Genomic DNA, 15,261 nt, shown 5'->3' on the forward strand with positions numbered 1-15,261 from the left:
TATAATCCAAAAACTCAAACATGAGACCCAGGAAAAATGACATTTTTAATTCACATTTATTTGCTTTAACAGCAGGTCATGGAGTGTTTTATTCCTCTTGTACCATAGACATTTATACACTAAAAGTCAAAGAGTCCCCCCGCCCAAAGGTAGTGGGAGAAAGTTGTACACTATATCGATACCTGACCATCAAATCCAAACTGTTGCTACAAATGTGGACGTACACAATTATCTATAATGTCTTTGCATGCTGTAGCATTAGCATTTTCTTCCACTGGAACTAATTACAATGTCCCTGTGCACAAAGTGAGTTCCACGTTGACCTGGTATGCCAAAGTTGGAGTGGAAGAACTTGAATGGCCTGCACAGAGCCCTGACCTCAACCCCACTGAACATCTGTGGGATGAACTGGAATGCTGAGTGTACACCAGCCCTCCCCACCCAACATCAGTGCCTGACCTCACGAATGCTGAGCAAATTCGCACAGCCACGTTCCAAAATTTAGTGGAAAGCCTTCCCAGGAAGGTGGAGGTTATTATAACAGCAAAGTGGGAGTAAATCTGGAATGGGATGTTCAACAAGAACGCATGGGCGTCCGCATACTTTAGGCCATCTATTGTGGCTATTTTTAATCTTGTGAAAAGTCTGTGAAACGAGTTCCTGTTATTGATTACATAACAACAACTAAATAGTAGTTCTCTCACCAGCCTCTCTTCCTTTCTCTTTCTGGAAGTTTATCAGACACAAATACCTCCATCCTGAAGACCATCTCATGTCAGGAATCTTAAAGTTACTGCTTTTCTTTGTTAAAAAGCACTGAGTGAACGATCGCCTCACAGAAAACCAGATCAACAATTACACAATTTCTATAGGGGAGAGCGGGGTAAGATGAGCCAGGGGGTAAGATGAGCCACCCCCTGTTTCTAAGCAACAGTAAACAAATGTGACCATGTGACCACGTTCAAAGGGGGCCGGGACCATTTACTTACACTTGTGGAGAGGAGCACCACATGTCAAACTAAGTGAGGGACATATTTATAAAAATGTGTTTTTGTGCTTTCTAAGTCAATTCCATGTTTGTCCACAGTGAAGATGATTTAGAGAAGACAAAAGTAGAATAATATTTAGACACATTAGGGTTAAGTTAGTGGCTTTCTAAGCTATGATATGAATGCTAATAAAAATAATTTTGATTAGCCTAATCCCCTTTATTAGCATTTTTCTACAAAATGGTGGCCATGGGGTAAGATGAGCCATTAGATGTGGGGCAAGTTGAGCCACTGGCTCAACTTACCCCATTGGTGGCTGAGCTTACCCAATATGGATGACACTTAAGTTTTCACATTTACTGGTCATATATGACAACAACATTTTATATTTATATTTATATATATATATATATATATATATATATATATATATATATATATATATATGACATCAGATGAGGAAGACCAGTTGTTAGATGTGGGGGATTATGTTGTGGCAAAATACACGGGGAAGAAGAAAGTGCATTTCTTCATTGGCCAGATAATCAAATTGGATGTCTTCGAAATAGAGGCAAGATTTCTCAAAAGAAGCCGGTCATGCCATGGCTCTGCAAGAAAGCCAACCTTTGTCTTCAAAGAGAAAGATGAGGCTGTCCTGTCAAGACAGGATATTGTGAAAAAATTGCCCCGCCCCTTTACTGTTGGGGGGACAGCACGGAGGGAGAGGCAAATGGTGTTCCCTTGCCATTTGAACGCTTGGAACATTGAATAATGATGAAATGATTGAATGATTGATGGAATGATTGCTGCATGTTTTAGCAATGTTTTAACCTACTGAAAGAAATAAGATTTTTTTGGCACTGTTCTACTGTTTTAGTAATTTCTATAATATAGTATATCTCTCATTCCCTCTCTAACCATCCCTCTTTCTATCTATCTACGCATATCTCTCTCTCTATCCATCTATCTATCCCTCCCTATCTATCCCTATCTATCCCTCGTTCTATCACCTCTCTCTTCATCTCCCCTTCTCTATACAACGGCCCTATCCCCCACTTGATTGACTTGACTTGATTCATTGATTGCATTTCTAATAATAAAAGTTGTTTACTTTGTTAACCTAACATGTTTTGTGTTGGCTCAATTTACCCCACACAGTGGCTCATCTTACCCCGTGCATGGGGTAAGTTGAGCCACTTGACATTTTTTTTTCAAGAGGTAATATCACTCTAACCATAAGAGCTTATCAATTATGTTTTGCTCAGATAGTAACAGTACACTTTGAAATTTGGTATGGTGTGTAGACTGGAAGCAAAAATGGCTTTAACATGTAGTTATGATGAAAAATGTAAAAAGTGGCTCATCTTACCCCACTCTCCCCTATACAGTGGTGCTTGAAAGTTTGTGAACCCTTTAGAATGTTCTATATTTCTGCATAAATGTGACCTAAAACATCATCAGATTTTCACACAAGTCCTAAAAAGAACCCAGTTAAACAAATGAGACAAAAATATTATACTTGGTCATTTATTTATTGAGGAAACGATCCAATATTACATATCTGTGAGTGGCAAAAGTATGTGAACCTTTGCTTTCAGTATCTGGTGTGACCCCCTTGTGCAGCAATAACTGCAACTAAACATTTCCGGTAACTGTTGATCAGTCCTGCACACCGGCTTGGAGGAATTTGAGCCCATTCCTCCGTACAGAACAGCTTCAACTCTGGGTTGTTGGTGGGTTTCCTCACATGAACTGCTCACTTCAGGTCCTTCCACAACATTTCCATTGGATTAAGGTCAGGACTTTGACTTGGCCATTCCAAAACATTAGCTTTATTCTTCTTTAACCATTCTTTGGTAGAACGACTTGTGTGCTTAGGGTCGTCGTCTTGCTGCATGACCCACCTTCTCTTGAAGTTCAGTTCATGGACCGATGTCCTGACATTTTCCTTTAGATTTCACTGGTATAATTCAGAATTCATTGTTCCATCAATGATGGCAAGCCGTCCTAGCCCAGATGCAGCAAAACAGGCCCAAACCATGATACTACCACCACCGTGTTTCACAGATGGGATAAGGTTCTTATGCTGGAATGCAGTGTTTTCCTTTCTCCAAACAGAACGCTTCTCATTTAAACCAAAAAGTTCTATTTTGGACTCCTCTGTCCACAAAACATTTTTCCAATAGCCTTCTGGCTTGTCCACATGATCTTTAGCAAACTGCAGACGAGCAGCAATGTTCTTTTTGGAGAGCAGTGGCTTTCTCCTTGCAACCCTGCCATGCACACCATTGTTGTTCAGTGTTCTCCTGATGGTGGACTCATGAACATTAGCCAATGTGAGAGAGGCCTTCAGTTGCTTAGAAGTTACCCTGGGGTTCTCCGTGACCTCACCAACTATTACATGCCTTGCTCTTGGAGTGATCTTTGTTGGTCGACCACTTCTGGGGAGGGTAACAATGGTCTTGAATTTCCTTCATTTGTACACAATCTGACTGTGGATTGGTGGAGTCCAAACTCTTTAGAGATGGTTTTGTAACCTTTTCCAGCCTGATGAGCATCAACAACGCTTTTTCTGAGGTCCTCAGAAATCTCCTTTGTTCGTGCCATGATACACTTCCACAAACATGTGTTGTGAAGATCAGACTTTGATAGATCCCTGTTCTTTAAATAAAACAGGGTGCCCACTCACACCTGATTGTCATCCCATTGATTGAAAACACCTGACTAATTTCACCTTCAAATTAACTGCTAATCCTAGAGGTTCACATACTTTTGCCACTCACAAATATGTAATATTGGATCATTTTCCTGAATAAATAAATGACCAAGTATAATATTTTTGTCTCATTTGTTTAACTGGATTCTCTTGATCTACTGTTAGGACTTGTGTGAAAATCTGAAGTTGTTTTAGTTCATATTTATGCAGAAATATAGAAAATTCTAAAGGGTTTGCAAACTTTCAAGCACCACTGCATGCAGTACTGTGCAAAAGTTTTAGGCACCCCATTTTTTTCCACGCAAACTTTGTTACAGATTCCTATTTTATAACTTCAGTATTATCGAGTCAGTACAAAAACATTTTAGCGTTCCAAACGTTTGTTTTCCAGCACAAAATTAAATCTCATCTCATTATCTCTAGCCGCTTTATCCTGTTCTACAGGGTCGCAGGCAAACTGGAGCCTATCCCAGCTGACTACGGGCGAAAGGCGGGGTACACCCTGGACAAGTCGCCAGGTCATCACAGGGCTGACACATAGACACAGACAACCATTCACACTCACATTCACACCTACGGTCAATTTAGAGTCACCAGTTAACCTAACCTGCATGTCTTTGGACTGTGGGGGAAACCGGAGCACCCGGAGGAAACCCACGCGGACACGGGGAGAACATGCAAACTCCACACAGAAAGGCCCTCGCCGGCCACGGGGCTCGAACCCGGACCTTCTTGCTGTGAGGCGACAGCGCTAACCACTACACCACCGTGCCGCTCGACAAAATTAAATGTTACAGAAAAAAAATTATATCTGAGCAGCATATTCCACTTTTCAGATTAAAAAAAGAAAACATAATGAAGGCTACTGGGTTTTGGTGCAAAATGAAAAAGCAAGTGTGACAGTCAAAGTGTCCAGAAGAACTGTGGCTGGTTCTGTAAGATGCTCAGTAAAACCTACAGCTCATTTCCTTATCAAACTGCACTCACTGTACCTCAGACTACTATTCTTTAAAAATTACTATTCTTTAAAAAAAACAAAAAAAAAAACATATCTTTTAGAATTATGCCCAAAAGGTCTCAGACTGAAAGACAGGTTGCATGGTTTGGGATGATTTCAGCAGTTATTATTTTGTGAGAAAGGGCTTTTGATCTAGCCACTCATCGCCTAATAGCTCAAATGTGAAGAATATGAGAGATTGTCATTATAAGCATGACATATCTTGCCAGATATTTTCACAGCTCCTTTAATGCTGCTGTAGGTCACCATAGTAGATATAGATATAGCACTAATATCTGAGAAAGTGTCGATACGACACTAAGCTCATATTCCATAAGAGAGCACTTTTCAGATTAAAAAAAGAGAACATAATGAAGGCTACTGGGTTTTGGTGCAAAATGAAGAAGCGAGTGTGACAGTCAAAGTGTCCAGAAGAACCGTGGCTGGTTCTGTAAGATGCTCAGTAAAACCTACAGCTCATTTCCTTATCAAACTGCACTCACTGTACCTCAGACTACTATTTTTTTTTAAAAAGCAAAAGACTCGTCTCACACCAAATACTGACTCTTTCATTTAATAATGGCTTACTGCTGTTTATCGTATATATAATTTTTTTTTTAAATATATGTTGAAACAGGCGGCACGGTGGTGTAGTGGTTAGCGCTGTCGCCTCACAGCAAGAAGGTCCGGGTTCGATCCCCGTGGCCGGCGAGGGCCTTTCTGTGTGGAGTTTGCATGTTCTCCCCGTGTCCGCGTGGGTTTCCTCCGGGTGCTCCGGTTTCCCCCACAGTCCAAAGACATGCAGGTTAGGTTAACTGGTGACTCTAAATTGACCGTAGGTGTGAATGTGAGTGTGAATGGTTGTCTGTGTCTATGTGTCAGCCCTGTGATGACCTGGCGACTTGTCCATTGTGTACCCTGCCTTTCGCCCGTAGTCAGCTGGGATAGGCTCCAGCTTGCCTGCGACCCTGTAGAAGGATAAAGCGGCTACAGATAATGAGATGAGATATGTTGAAACATTTCATTTCATTATTTTTAAAGCCATTTTTGGGCTCCAGCATTTCTTTAAACGTGCCTAAGACTTTTGCACAGTACTACTTGTTGACGTGGAGCATCCACCGTACAAGTCCCAGTGCAAGTTACTACTGTAGAAACCAGAACGTCAAGGACGTAGTAGCTCATCTGGCCTGCCATCAAAACAACCATGACTATCAAAACATCAAACAGAACTGAAATGTGAGAAAGAACCAACCTCCATGACAAATTGTTTACAACAGGAAAACCAAAAAAGGACTAAATTTTGTTCCCCAAAGGAAGATCGACCCAAAACATTGATCAGGACTGAATTCCATGATAAATGAGAGAGAAGCTACAATTCTAGTCAGAAGAAAATTTGTTAAGGTGACTAATTTGTTCGCAAAAAATTGACAATACAATGACCAGGTTTTGTGCAGAAGGTCTAGTTCTTTCAAATAAAACAAATCAGAACTGAACTCCATTGCGAACTAAGGGAGGAGACACGATTTAACTGAAAATAAACAAATGACCAAGTTTTGTTCCCTGAGAGAAGATCTACCCAAAACATCGATCAGAACTGAGAGAGGAGATACAATTCGAATGAGAAGTCCCAAAATTCATGAAGGTGACTTAATTAGCAGTTCGTGAGCAAAACATTGACAATATAATGACCAACCCCGTGTCCGAAATCGCTCACTCATTCACTACTCTCTATATAGGGAATTACTCTATAGAGGACTGTACAGTGAGCTCATTGGTAAAATGAAAACGCTTTCGAACACTACTCCGTCGCGCTGGTATTTACAGTGGTGCTTGAAAGTTTGTGAACCCTTTAGAATTTTCTGTATTTCTGCATAAATATGACCTAAAACATCATCAGATTTTCACACAAATCCTAAAAGTAGATAAAGAGAACCCAGTTAAACAAATGAGACAAAAATATTATACTTGACCATTTATTTATTGAGGAAAATGATCCAATATTACATATCTGTGAGGGGCAAAAGTATGTGAACCTTTGCTTTCAGTATCTGGTGTGACCCCCTTGTGCAGCAATAACTGCAACTAAATGTTTCTGGTAACTGTTGATCAGTCCTGCACACCGGCTTGGAGGAATTTGAGCCCATTCCTCCGTACAGAACAGCTTCAACTCTGGGATGTTGGTGGGTTTCCTCACATGAACTGCTTGCTTCAGGTCCTTCCACAACATTTCAATTGGATTAAGGTCAGGACTTTGACTTGGCCATTCCAAAACATTAGCTTTATTCTTCTTTAACCATTCTTTGGTAGAACGACTTGTGTGCTTAGGGTCGTTGTCTTGCTGCATGACCCGCCTTCTCTTGAGATTCAGTTCATGGACAGATGTCCTGACATTTTCCTTTAGAATTTGCTGGTATAATTCAGAATTCATTGTTCCATCAATGATGGCAAGTTGTCCTGGCCCAGATGCAGCAAAACAGGCCCAAACCATGACACTACCGCCACCATGTTTCACAGATGGGATAAGGTTCTTTTGCTGGAATGCAGTGTTTTCCTTTCTCCCAACATAATGCTTCTCATTTAAACCATAAAGTTCTATTTTGGTCTCATCCATCCACAAAACATTTTTCCAATAGCCTTCTGGCTTGTCCATGTGATCTTTAGCAAACTGTAGACGAGCATCAATGTTCTTTTTGGAGAGCAGTGGCTTTCTCCTTGCAACCCTGCCATGCACACCATTGTTGTTCAGTGTTCTCCTGATGGTGGACTCATGAACATTAACATTAACCAATGTGAGAGAGGCCTTCAGTTGCTTAGAGGTTACCCTGGGGTCCTTTGTGACCTCGCCGACTATTACACGCCTTGCTCTTGGAGTGATCTTTGTTGGTCGACCACTCCTGGAGAGGGTAACAATGGTTTTGAATTTCCTCCATTTGTACACAATCTGTCTGACTGTGGATTGGTGGAGTCCAAATTCTTTAGAGATGGTTTTGTAACCTTTTCCAGCCTGATGAGCATCAACAACGCTTTTTCTGAGGTCCTCAGACATCTCCTTTGTTCGTGCCATGATACACTTCCACAAACGTGTTGTGAAGATCAGACTTTGATAGATCCCTGTTCTTTAAATAAAACAGGGCGCCCACTCACACCTGATTGTCATCCCATTGATTGAAAACACCTGACTCTAATTTCACCTTCAAATTAACTGCTAATCCTAGAGGTTCACATACTTTTGCCACTCACAGATATGTAATATTGGATTATTTTCCTCAATAAATAAATGACCAAGTATAATATTTTTGTCTCATTTGTTTAACTGGGTTCTCTTTATCTACTTTTAGGACTTGTGTGAAAATCTGATGATGTTTTAGGTCATATTTATGCAGAAATATCGAAAATTCTAAAGGGTTCACAAACTTTCAAGCACCACTGTATGTCATTACTGTCGCGCAATTAAAACGTGCCAGATCAGTCGGCTGGTGGGTTTTCAAAATAATAAACACATGCATGTATTTTTGCGATAAATCCATATTCTACTGAGCGCATTTCCCACATTAATCAATACAAAGTAGCTGCATCTTTCAGTTCTTTTTTTTAAATCAAGGCTGAATACTTTTTTCTTTGCCGCTGCCTTTTATTAAATCAAATTTGAGACTTTTAATTTGATTTCTTCCAGCACGACCACAATGCATGATGGGATATATTGCTTTGGTTAGTGACCATCATTGTACACTACTTTTCGTGATGTATTGTGGGATACTGCGAGTGCACTATATAGGGTGTAAATAATCCTCACTAAAGTTTCAGACAGCGCTACAAAATGGCGTCCTCATGATAGGATCGATTTCAGACACAGGGCAAGTTTTGTGCAGAAGGTCTAGTTCTTTCAAATGAAACAATCAGAACTGAAATCCATTGAGAATTGAGGTAGGAGATACGATTTAGCTGAAAATAAACAAAGTTGTAAAACAACAGGAAAATCAACAAACGAATGACCAAGTTTTGTTCCTCAAGGGAAGATCTACCCAAAACATTGATCAGAACTGGAATTGGATGAGAAATGAGAGAGAGGAGATACAATTCTAGTGAGCAGCCTGGAACATTTGTTCATGTCGCCTAATTACTAACTTGTTAGCAAAAAAAAAAAAAGTGTCAAAATAACGACCAAATTGTGCGGAGTGATGAGTTCTTTCAAACAAAACAATCAGAACGGAAATCTGTGCAGAACTGATGGAGGAGATACCATTTAACTGACTTGTGGACGACGGACGCCACGCCATGGCAATAGCTCATCGGCCTTATTATTACATGAGCTAATAAATATGCTAGTATAAAACCTGTGATTTAAAATGAACTATGGTCAGAGCTGCCGTTATAAAAGTTAAATCAACACCTTCTGACCAATCAAAATTGAGAATTCAACAGCGCTGCAGTATAAACTGTGTTAAAATGCAGATTTGAAACATTCTGGATCTTATTAACCCTGATCACTTTGTCTACCATCATTACAATTGAAGCTTAAAGTGCTGATGACACGTTTTTGACATCTTTGGTGATGTTTTATAACATAAAAAATAATTCCCGATGATCCATATATTAATTCACGAAGGCGCCTATTTTACAAGTTATGATAAAAAACGCGGCTATTTGGGCAAATTTGACGGGGCTGCAGCACCCAGGAGACGAAAGAGGAGGAGGAGGAGCTATATGACGTCAGCGAAAGAACCTTCCTCCTAACTTACCAGTTTGTTGTTGATGCGACAGGTGTTCAGTTTGTCATTATTAGCATTATACATTATTATACACACACACATATATGGCAGCACGGTGGTGTAGTGGTTAGCGCTGTCGCCTCACAGCAAGAAGGTCCTGGGTTTGAGCCCCGGGGCCGGCGAGGGCCTTTCTGTGTGGAGTTTGCATGTTCTCCCCGTGTCCGCGTGGGTTTCCTCCGGGTGCTCCGGTTTCCCCCACAGTCCAAAGACATGCAGGTTAGGTTAACTGGTGACTCTAAATTGACCGTAGGTGTGAATGTGAGTGTGAATGGTTGTCTGTGTCTCTGTGTCAGCCCTGTGATGACCTGGCGACTTGTCCAGGGTGTACCCCGCCTTTCGCCCGTAGTCAGCTGGGATAGGCTCCAGCTTGCCTGCGACCCTGTAGAAGGATAAAGCGGCTAGAGATAATGAGATGATATATATTAGTTATTATGCCTTCGCGTTGTGTTGCCGGCTTTTGCTCCAAAACCCACAAGGATGGGGTAAGTTTATTCAAGTTTCCCAGAGATCCCGAGCTGCATGCGAAGTGGGTGAGGCAAGTCAGGCGCACTCGTGACAAGTGGGAGCCCTCACCAACATCCGTCCTGTGCTCTGAACACTTCGATTTGGATTGTTTTGACACCCTTCCCAGCTTAAAAGAATCTCTTGGGTGTTCAGTTCATCACAAACGTGTGCTGCTACCATCAGCAGTGCCTACAGTATTCCGGAGGGGGTCTACTAGTAGCTATGCCGGATCCAAAGACAGTCCTCCTGTCAGAACATGTGTTGTGAAACGACATAAGATAAAGGTACGTAGAGCTATAGATTCTACATGACAATCATAAATGTAATCATAAAGTCGGCGTGATATCAGTCATGTATTTGCTTGTGAAAGCTTGCGGCTTTCATGTAACTGCCGCCTAGCAATGAGAGGCAAAGGGTAAAGAGGATAGGCTATCATAGATTCTATTCGGAAGAGATCAACACAATTCTAGACTCCCAGAAGAGGAAGAGCTAGCACTAGAGAGTTCACCGGCGTTTTCATGCGCCATTTCCATTGAGTAGAACCAGAGTAGAACAGCCAGTGAACCGCAGCGTGTTCTCCCGCTGACGTCACAACATGGCCGCGAGCCACGGACCCAGTTTTCTTGCGCTGTGCAATTAAAAGTTGGATATTCGCGTAACAACAGCTTCTTTTCACGTAATTATAACAGAAATCTAACATGTTTGCCATGTTGTATAGTTTATTTAAGAAATTGCATAGAGTCATGTTCGTGTCAGACCTTTAAAGCAAATTGACACCATTTATGCAAGCAGCACAATGAGACTGGAACACATTTATGTTCATTCAAATGACCCGTCAATTAGGATAATAATTATAATATGATGTAATCACGATAGTAGTTGATTTAATCTCTCTAATCTAATTTTTTTTGTTAAAAATAAAAACGAAATTCTACCGCATGTCCCTTCTATTTGTTGAAAAATGTGTGTGTATAAACATTTATCTTGCCACTATCTGTGTGTGTGTATGTGCGCATGCATATGTGGGTTGTCTTACACTAGCTTGTCTCTGCAGTAGTTCCTCCAGCAAGGCCTCCACACTTTCATCAGCCACATCAAATGGAGTCTGACCCTAAAATGCACATTTACAGTCACTAACACACACAATTACTTACAAAGACATGCATATACACATACACAAGCGACCCAGAACACAAGTGTCTTAACATCAGGGTGTTTTGTTGAAGGGTTGAAGAAATTATATAAAAATTTTGTTTAAAACCCCACCCCGTTAAAAATTTTCATAATTGCTTTCCATGATTCCCTCTAACTTCACAAGAGCTCCAGTCTCAACTGAAGAGAAACAGCCCCACAGCATGATGCTGCCACCACCATGGGTACTGTGTTCTTTGGGTGATAAGCTTCCTTTTTTTTTTTTTTTTAACCAAACATATATCTTTTAGAATTATGCCCAAAAGGTCTCAGACTGAAAGACAGGTTGCATGGTTTGGGATGATTTCAGCAGTTATTATTTTGTGGGAAAGGGCTTTCGATCTAGCCAAACATGAATACGAGAGATTGTCATCATATGCATGGTACATACTTGCCAGATATTTCCACAGCTCCTTTAATGCTGCCATAGGTCACCATAGTACAACCCCGATTCCAAAAAAGTTGGGACAAAGTACAAATTGTAAATAAAAACGGAATGCAATGATGTGGAAGTTTCAAAATTCCATATTTTATTCAGAATAGAACAAAGAAGACATATCAAATGTTTAAACTGAGAAAATGTATCATTTAAAGAGAAAAATTAGGTGATTTTAAATTTCATGACAACAACACATCTCAAAAAAGTTGGGACAAGGCCATGTTTCCCACTGTGAGACATCCCCTTTTCTCTTTACAACAGTCTGTAAACGTCTGGGGACTGAGGAGACAAGTTGCTCAAGTTTAGGGAGAGGAATGTTAACCCATTCTTGTCTAATGGAGGATTCTAGTTGCTCAACTGTCTTAGGTCTTTTTTGGCGTATCTTCCGTTTTATGATGCGCCAAATGTTTTCTATGGGTGAAAGATCTGGACTGCAGGCTGGCCAGTTCAGTACCCGGACCCTTCTTCTACACAGCCATGATGCTGTAATTGATGCAGTATGTGGTTTGGCATTGTCATGTTGGAAAATGCAAGGTCTTCCCTGAAAGAGACGTCGTCTGGATGGGAGCATATGTTGCTCTAGAACCTGGATATACCTTTCAGCATTGATGGTGTCTTTCCAGATGTGTAAGCTGCCCATGCCACACGCACTAATGCAACCCCATACCATCAGAGATGCAGGCTTCTGAACTGAGCGCTGATAACAACTTGAGTCGTCCTTCTCCTCTTTAGTCCAAATGACACGGCGTCCCTGATTTCCATAAAGAACTTCAAATTTTGATTCGTCTGACCAAAGAACAGTTTTCCACTTTGCCACAGTCCATTTTAAATGAGCCTTGGCCCAGAGAAGACGTCTGCGCTTCTGGATCGTGTTTAGATACGGCTTCTTCTTTAAACTATAGAGTTTTAGCTGGCAATGGCGGATGGCACGGTGAATTGTGTTCACGGATAATGTTCTCTGGAAATATTCCTGAGCCCATTTTGTGATTTCCAATACAGAAGCATGCCTGTATGTGATGCAGTGCCGTCTAAGGGCCCGAAGATCACGGGCACCCAGTATGGTTTTCCGGCCTTGACCCTTACGCACAGAGATTCTTCCAGATTCTCTGAATCTTTTGATGATATTATGCACTGTAGATGATGATATGTTCAAACTCTTTGCAATTTTACACTGTCGAACTCCTTTCTGATATTGCTCCACTATTTGTCGGCACAGAATTAGGGGGATTGGTGATCCTCTTCCCATCTTTACTTCTGAGAGCCGCTGCCACTCCAAGATGCTCTTTTTATACCCAGTCATGTTAATGACCTATTGCCAATTGACCTAATGAGTTGCAATTTGGTCCTCCAGCTGTTCCTTTTTTGTACCTTTAACTTTTCCAGCCTCTTATTGCCCCTGTCCCAACTTTTTTGAGATGTGTTGCTGTCATGAAATTTCAAATGAGCCAATATTTGGCATGAAATTTCAAAATGTCTCACTTTCGACATTTGATATTTTGTCTATGTTCTATTGTGAATACAATATCAGTTTTTGAGATCTGTAGATTATTGCATTCCATTTTTATTTACAATTTGTACTTTGTCCCAACTTTTTTGGAATCGGGGTTGTAGATAGAACACTAATATCTGAGAAAGTGTCGACACGACACTAATCTGATCTCAACTTCCCTTACTGCATCTTAAAGGCCCGGCTGTGAATTTGTGCGTTCCTAGTAAAATCGGTTTTAAGCTGAATGTAAAGGAAGATGTGTTACAAGATCCTTAGTTGTTCATTTTTTTTTTTTTATTCCATTTATGAGTAGCTCCCACTTCTGATTATGTAACAGGTTTGGCTCTCAAATCAGCAAAAACAGGGCACCAAGACAGGCTTTTCTGCGTTGGTAGAAACACGAGATTAGAAATTTTTGTTAAAAGCAAAATCAAGACCTGCTCTTAGCTCAGACCTGAATCTTTAGAAAACAGTATTTTGTGATTTAATCTTTATGGAGGAATAAATCATTGCTCTAGTCCTGATTTATGCTTGTAAAGCGTTATTGCGTCAGAAAATATAAAAACACACCAGTATTCAAATAAAGACTATGTAACATCAACATATTAGTAAAAAGGGGTGTACGTTTGGGGGCATTACGCATTTGTACATTTTTTAATACACACGGTCTACTAGACAGTATCCACCACGCAAACCTCTCTTCCAGTTCCCACTCATATAGATACAGTTTACAAGGTGAAGTTGTGCGTTTGTGTGCATGTGTGCACGCGCGCACACACACACACACACACACACACGTGTGTGGGTGCAGCCTGCATTAGCATTAGTGTGGTGAGCTCTTTGGCACAGAAGGGCACCAACACACATCCTACACACATCCTTTCTGCTGCACACTTGCACAAGCTACAGTGTGTGTTAAAGTGCTCAGATGCGCAGAGCTGACTAATATCGGCTTTGCTCCGAAGTGGAACTGCATGTTCTTGCATATTTTATACTTGCTTTGAGAAACATTTTAGTTTCCTTTTTCAGTCTTCTCTACCTCCTTATCTATCTTTGGCCTGGATGCCTCATTCCCTTTCTTACCCACTTCTCTCTCTCTCTCGCTGTATTTAACCATGTCTCTCATCCTCCTCCTTCCTGCTGGCCGAGACTACTTTATACAGCTCGCGAATTGGCAGTCTCTCTCTGCTAACTCGGACCACAGCCGTCATTCTCTCGTTCAGTGTACAGCTCAGTCCCTGCCCCTTATTCTACTACTGTATAGCTGTCATTCTCTTGTTCTGTTCAGCTGTCCATCTCTCTCAGCCCCTTTTTATTTTTCTGGTCTACATTTGTGTCAGTCTCGTTTTGGTCTATACAATGCTATCTGAATGCCTCATTCTTTCTCACTTTCTGGTAAGCTGTCAATGTCGCTCACCCTTTTGCTTCAGCTGTTATGTTGTTCCCTCTGTACAGCTTTCACCACCCTTCATTCCTTTGGCTTGTATATCAGTGCCTCCTAGTCTCACATTCTATCTATAGCACTCCATCGCTCTACCCACCTTTCATTCTCTCTGTCATTTACAGAGTTTGTCAATCATAGTTTAGCTTTTGTCCTCCAACAACCCCAGTTCAGGCTTTTAAAGCTACACTATGTAAAATTCTTTAGTTACTGACATAACTGACAAGTTTAAATATGTAGATAAAGAAAAAAAATCTTAAAAAAACAAAAACAAAACGGCAGTCCTGAGCTGCTGCAAATCTTAACAAGCCTGTAATAGTCATTTGTTCACCTTAAAGCAATAGTTCGGGATTTTTGACATGAATCTGTATGGCATCCCCGTCAACAGTGTCGTGCAAATACACTGACTTACCCCCGACAGCATCCTGTGAGTCCAGTTCTTGTCTAGTTTTGGTCCAGACGAAAGTAGTCCGGCAAGTTTGTTGGGGTCACGAAAGTAAAACGTTTTGCTTCTCAAAACAGTACGTGTTCAAAAGAGTGATATATTTGCATCACAAAACCGTTGCCAAATAAAAAGTCAGACCTCGCAATTATTTGGCGCTATATTTTGTCTCCGGGCGGCACGGTGGTGTAGTGGTTAGCGCTGTCGCCTCACAGCAAGAAGGTCCTGGGTTCGAGCCCCGGGGCCGGCGAGGGCCTTTCTGTGTGGAGTTTGCATGTTCTCCC

The 15,261-nt window shown here is 41.1% G+C and overlaps 1 protein-coding gene across 1 annotated transcript in view; it reads right to left on the reverse strand.

Moving 5' to 3' along the window:
• Positions 1–15,261, reverse strand: part of ppp1r12c (protein phosphatase 1, regulatory subunit 12C) — a 76,022-nt gene that overhangs the window by 24,136 nt on the left and 36,625 nt on the right. The window contains exon 7 of the mRNA XM_060918927.1: positions 11,012–11,086. Within this exon, the coding sequence (XP_060774910.1) occupies positions 11,012–11,086 (75 nt within the window). The remainder of the gene's footprint in view (positions 1–11,011; positions 11,087–15,261) is intronic.

This window comes from Neoarius graeffei, chromosome 4 (genome assembly GCF_027579695.1).
Source record: "Neoarius graeffei isolate fNeoGra1 chromosome 4, fNeoGra1.pri, whole genome shotgun sequence".
Classification (NCBI taxonomy): Eukaryota; Metazoa; Chordata; class Actinopteri; order Siluriformes; family Ariidae; genus Neoarius; species Neoarius graeffei.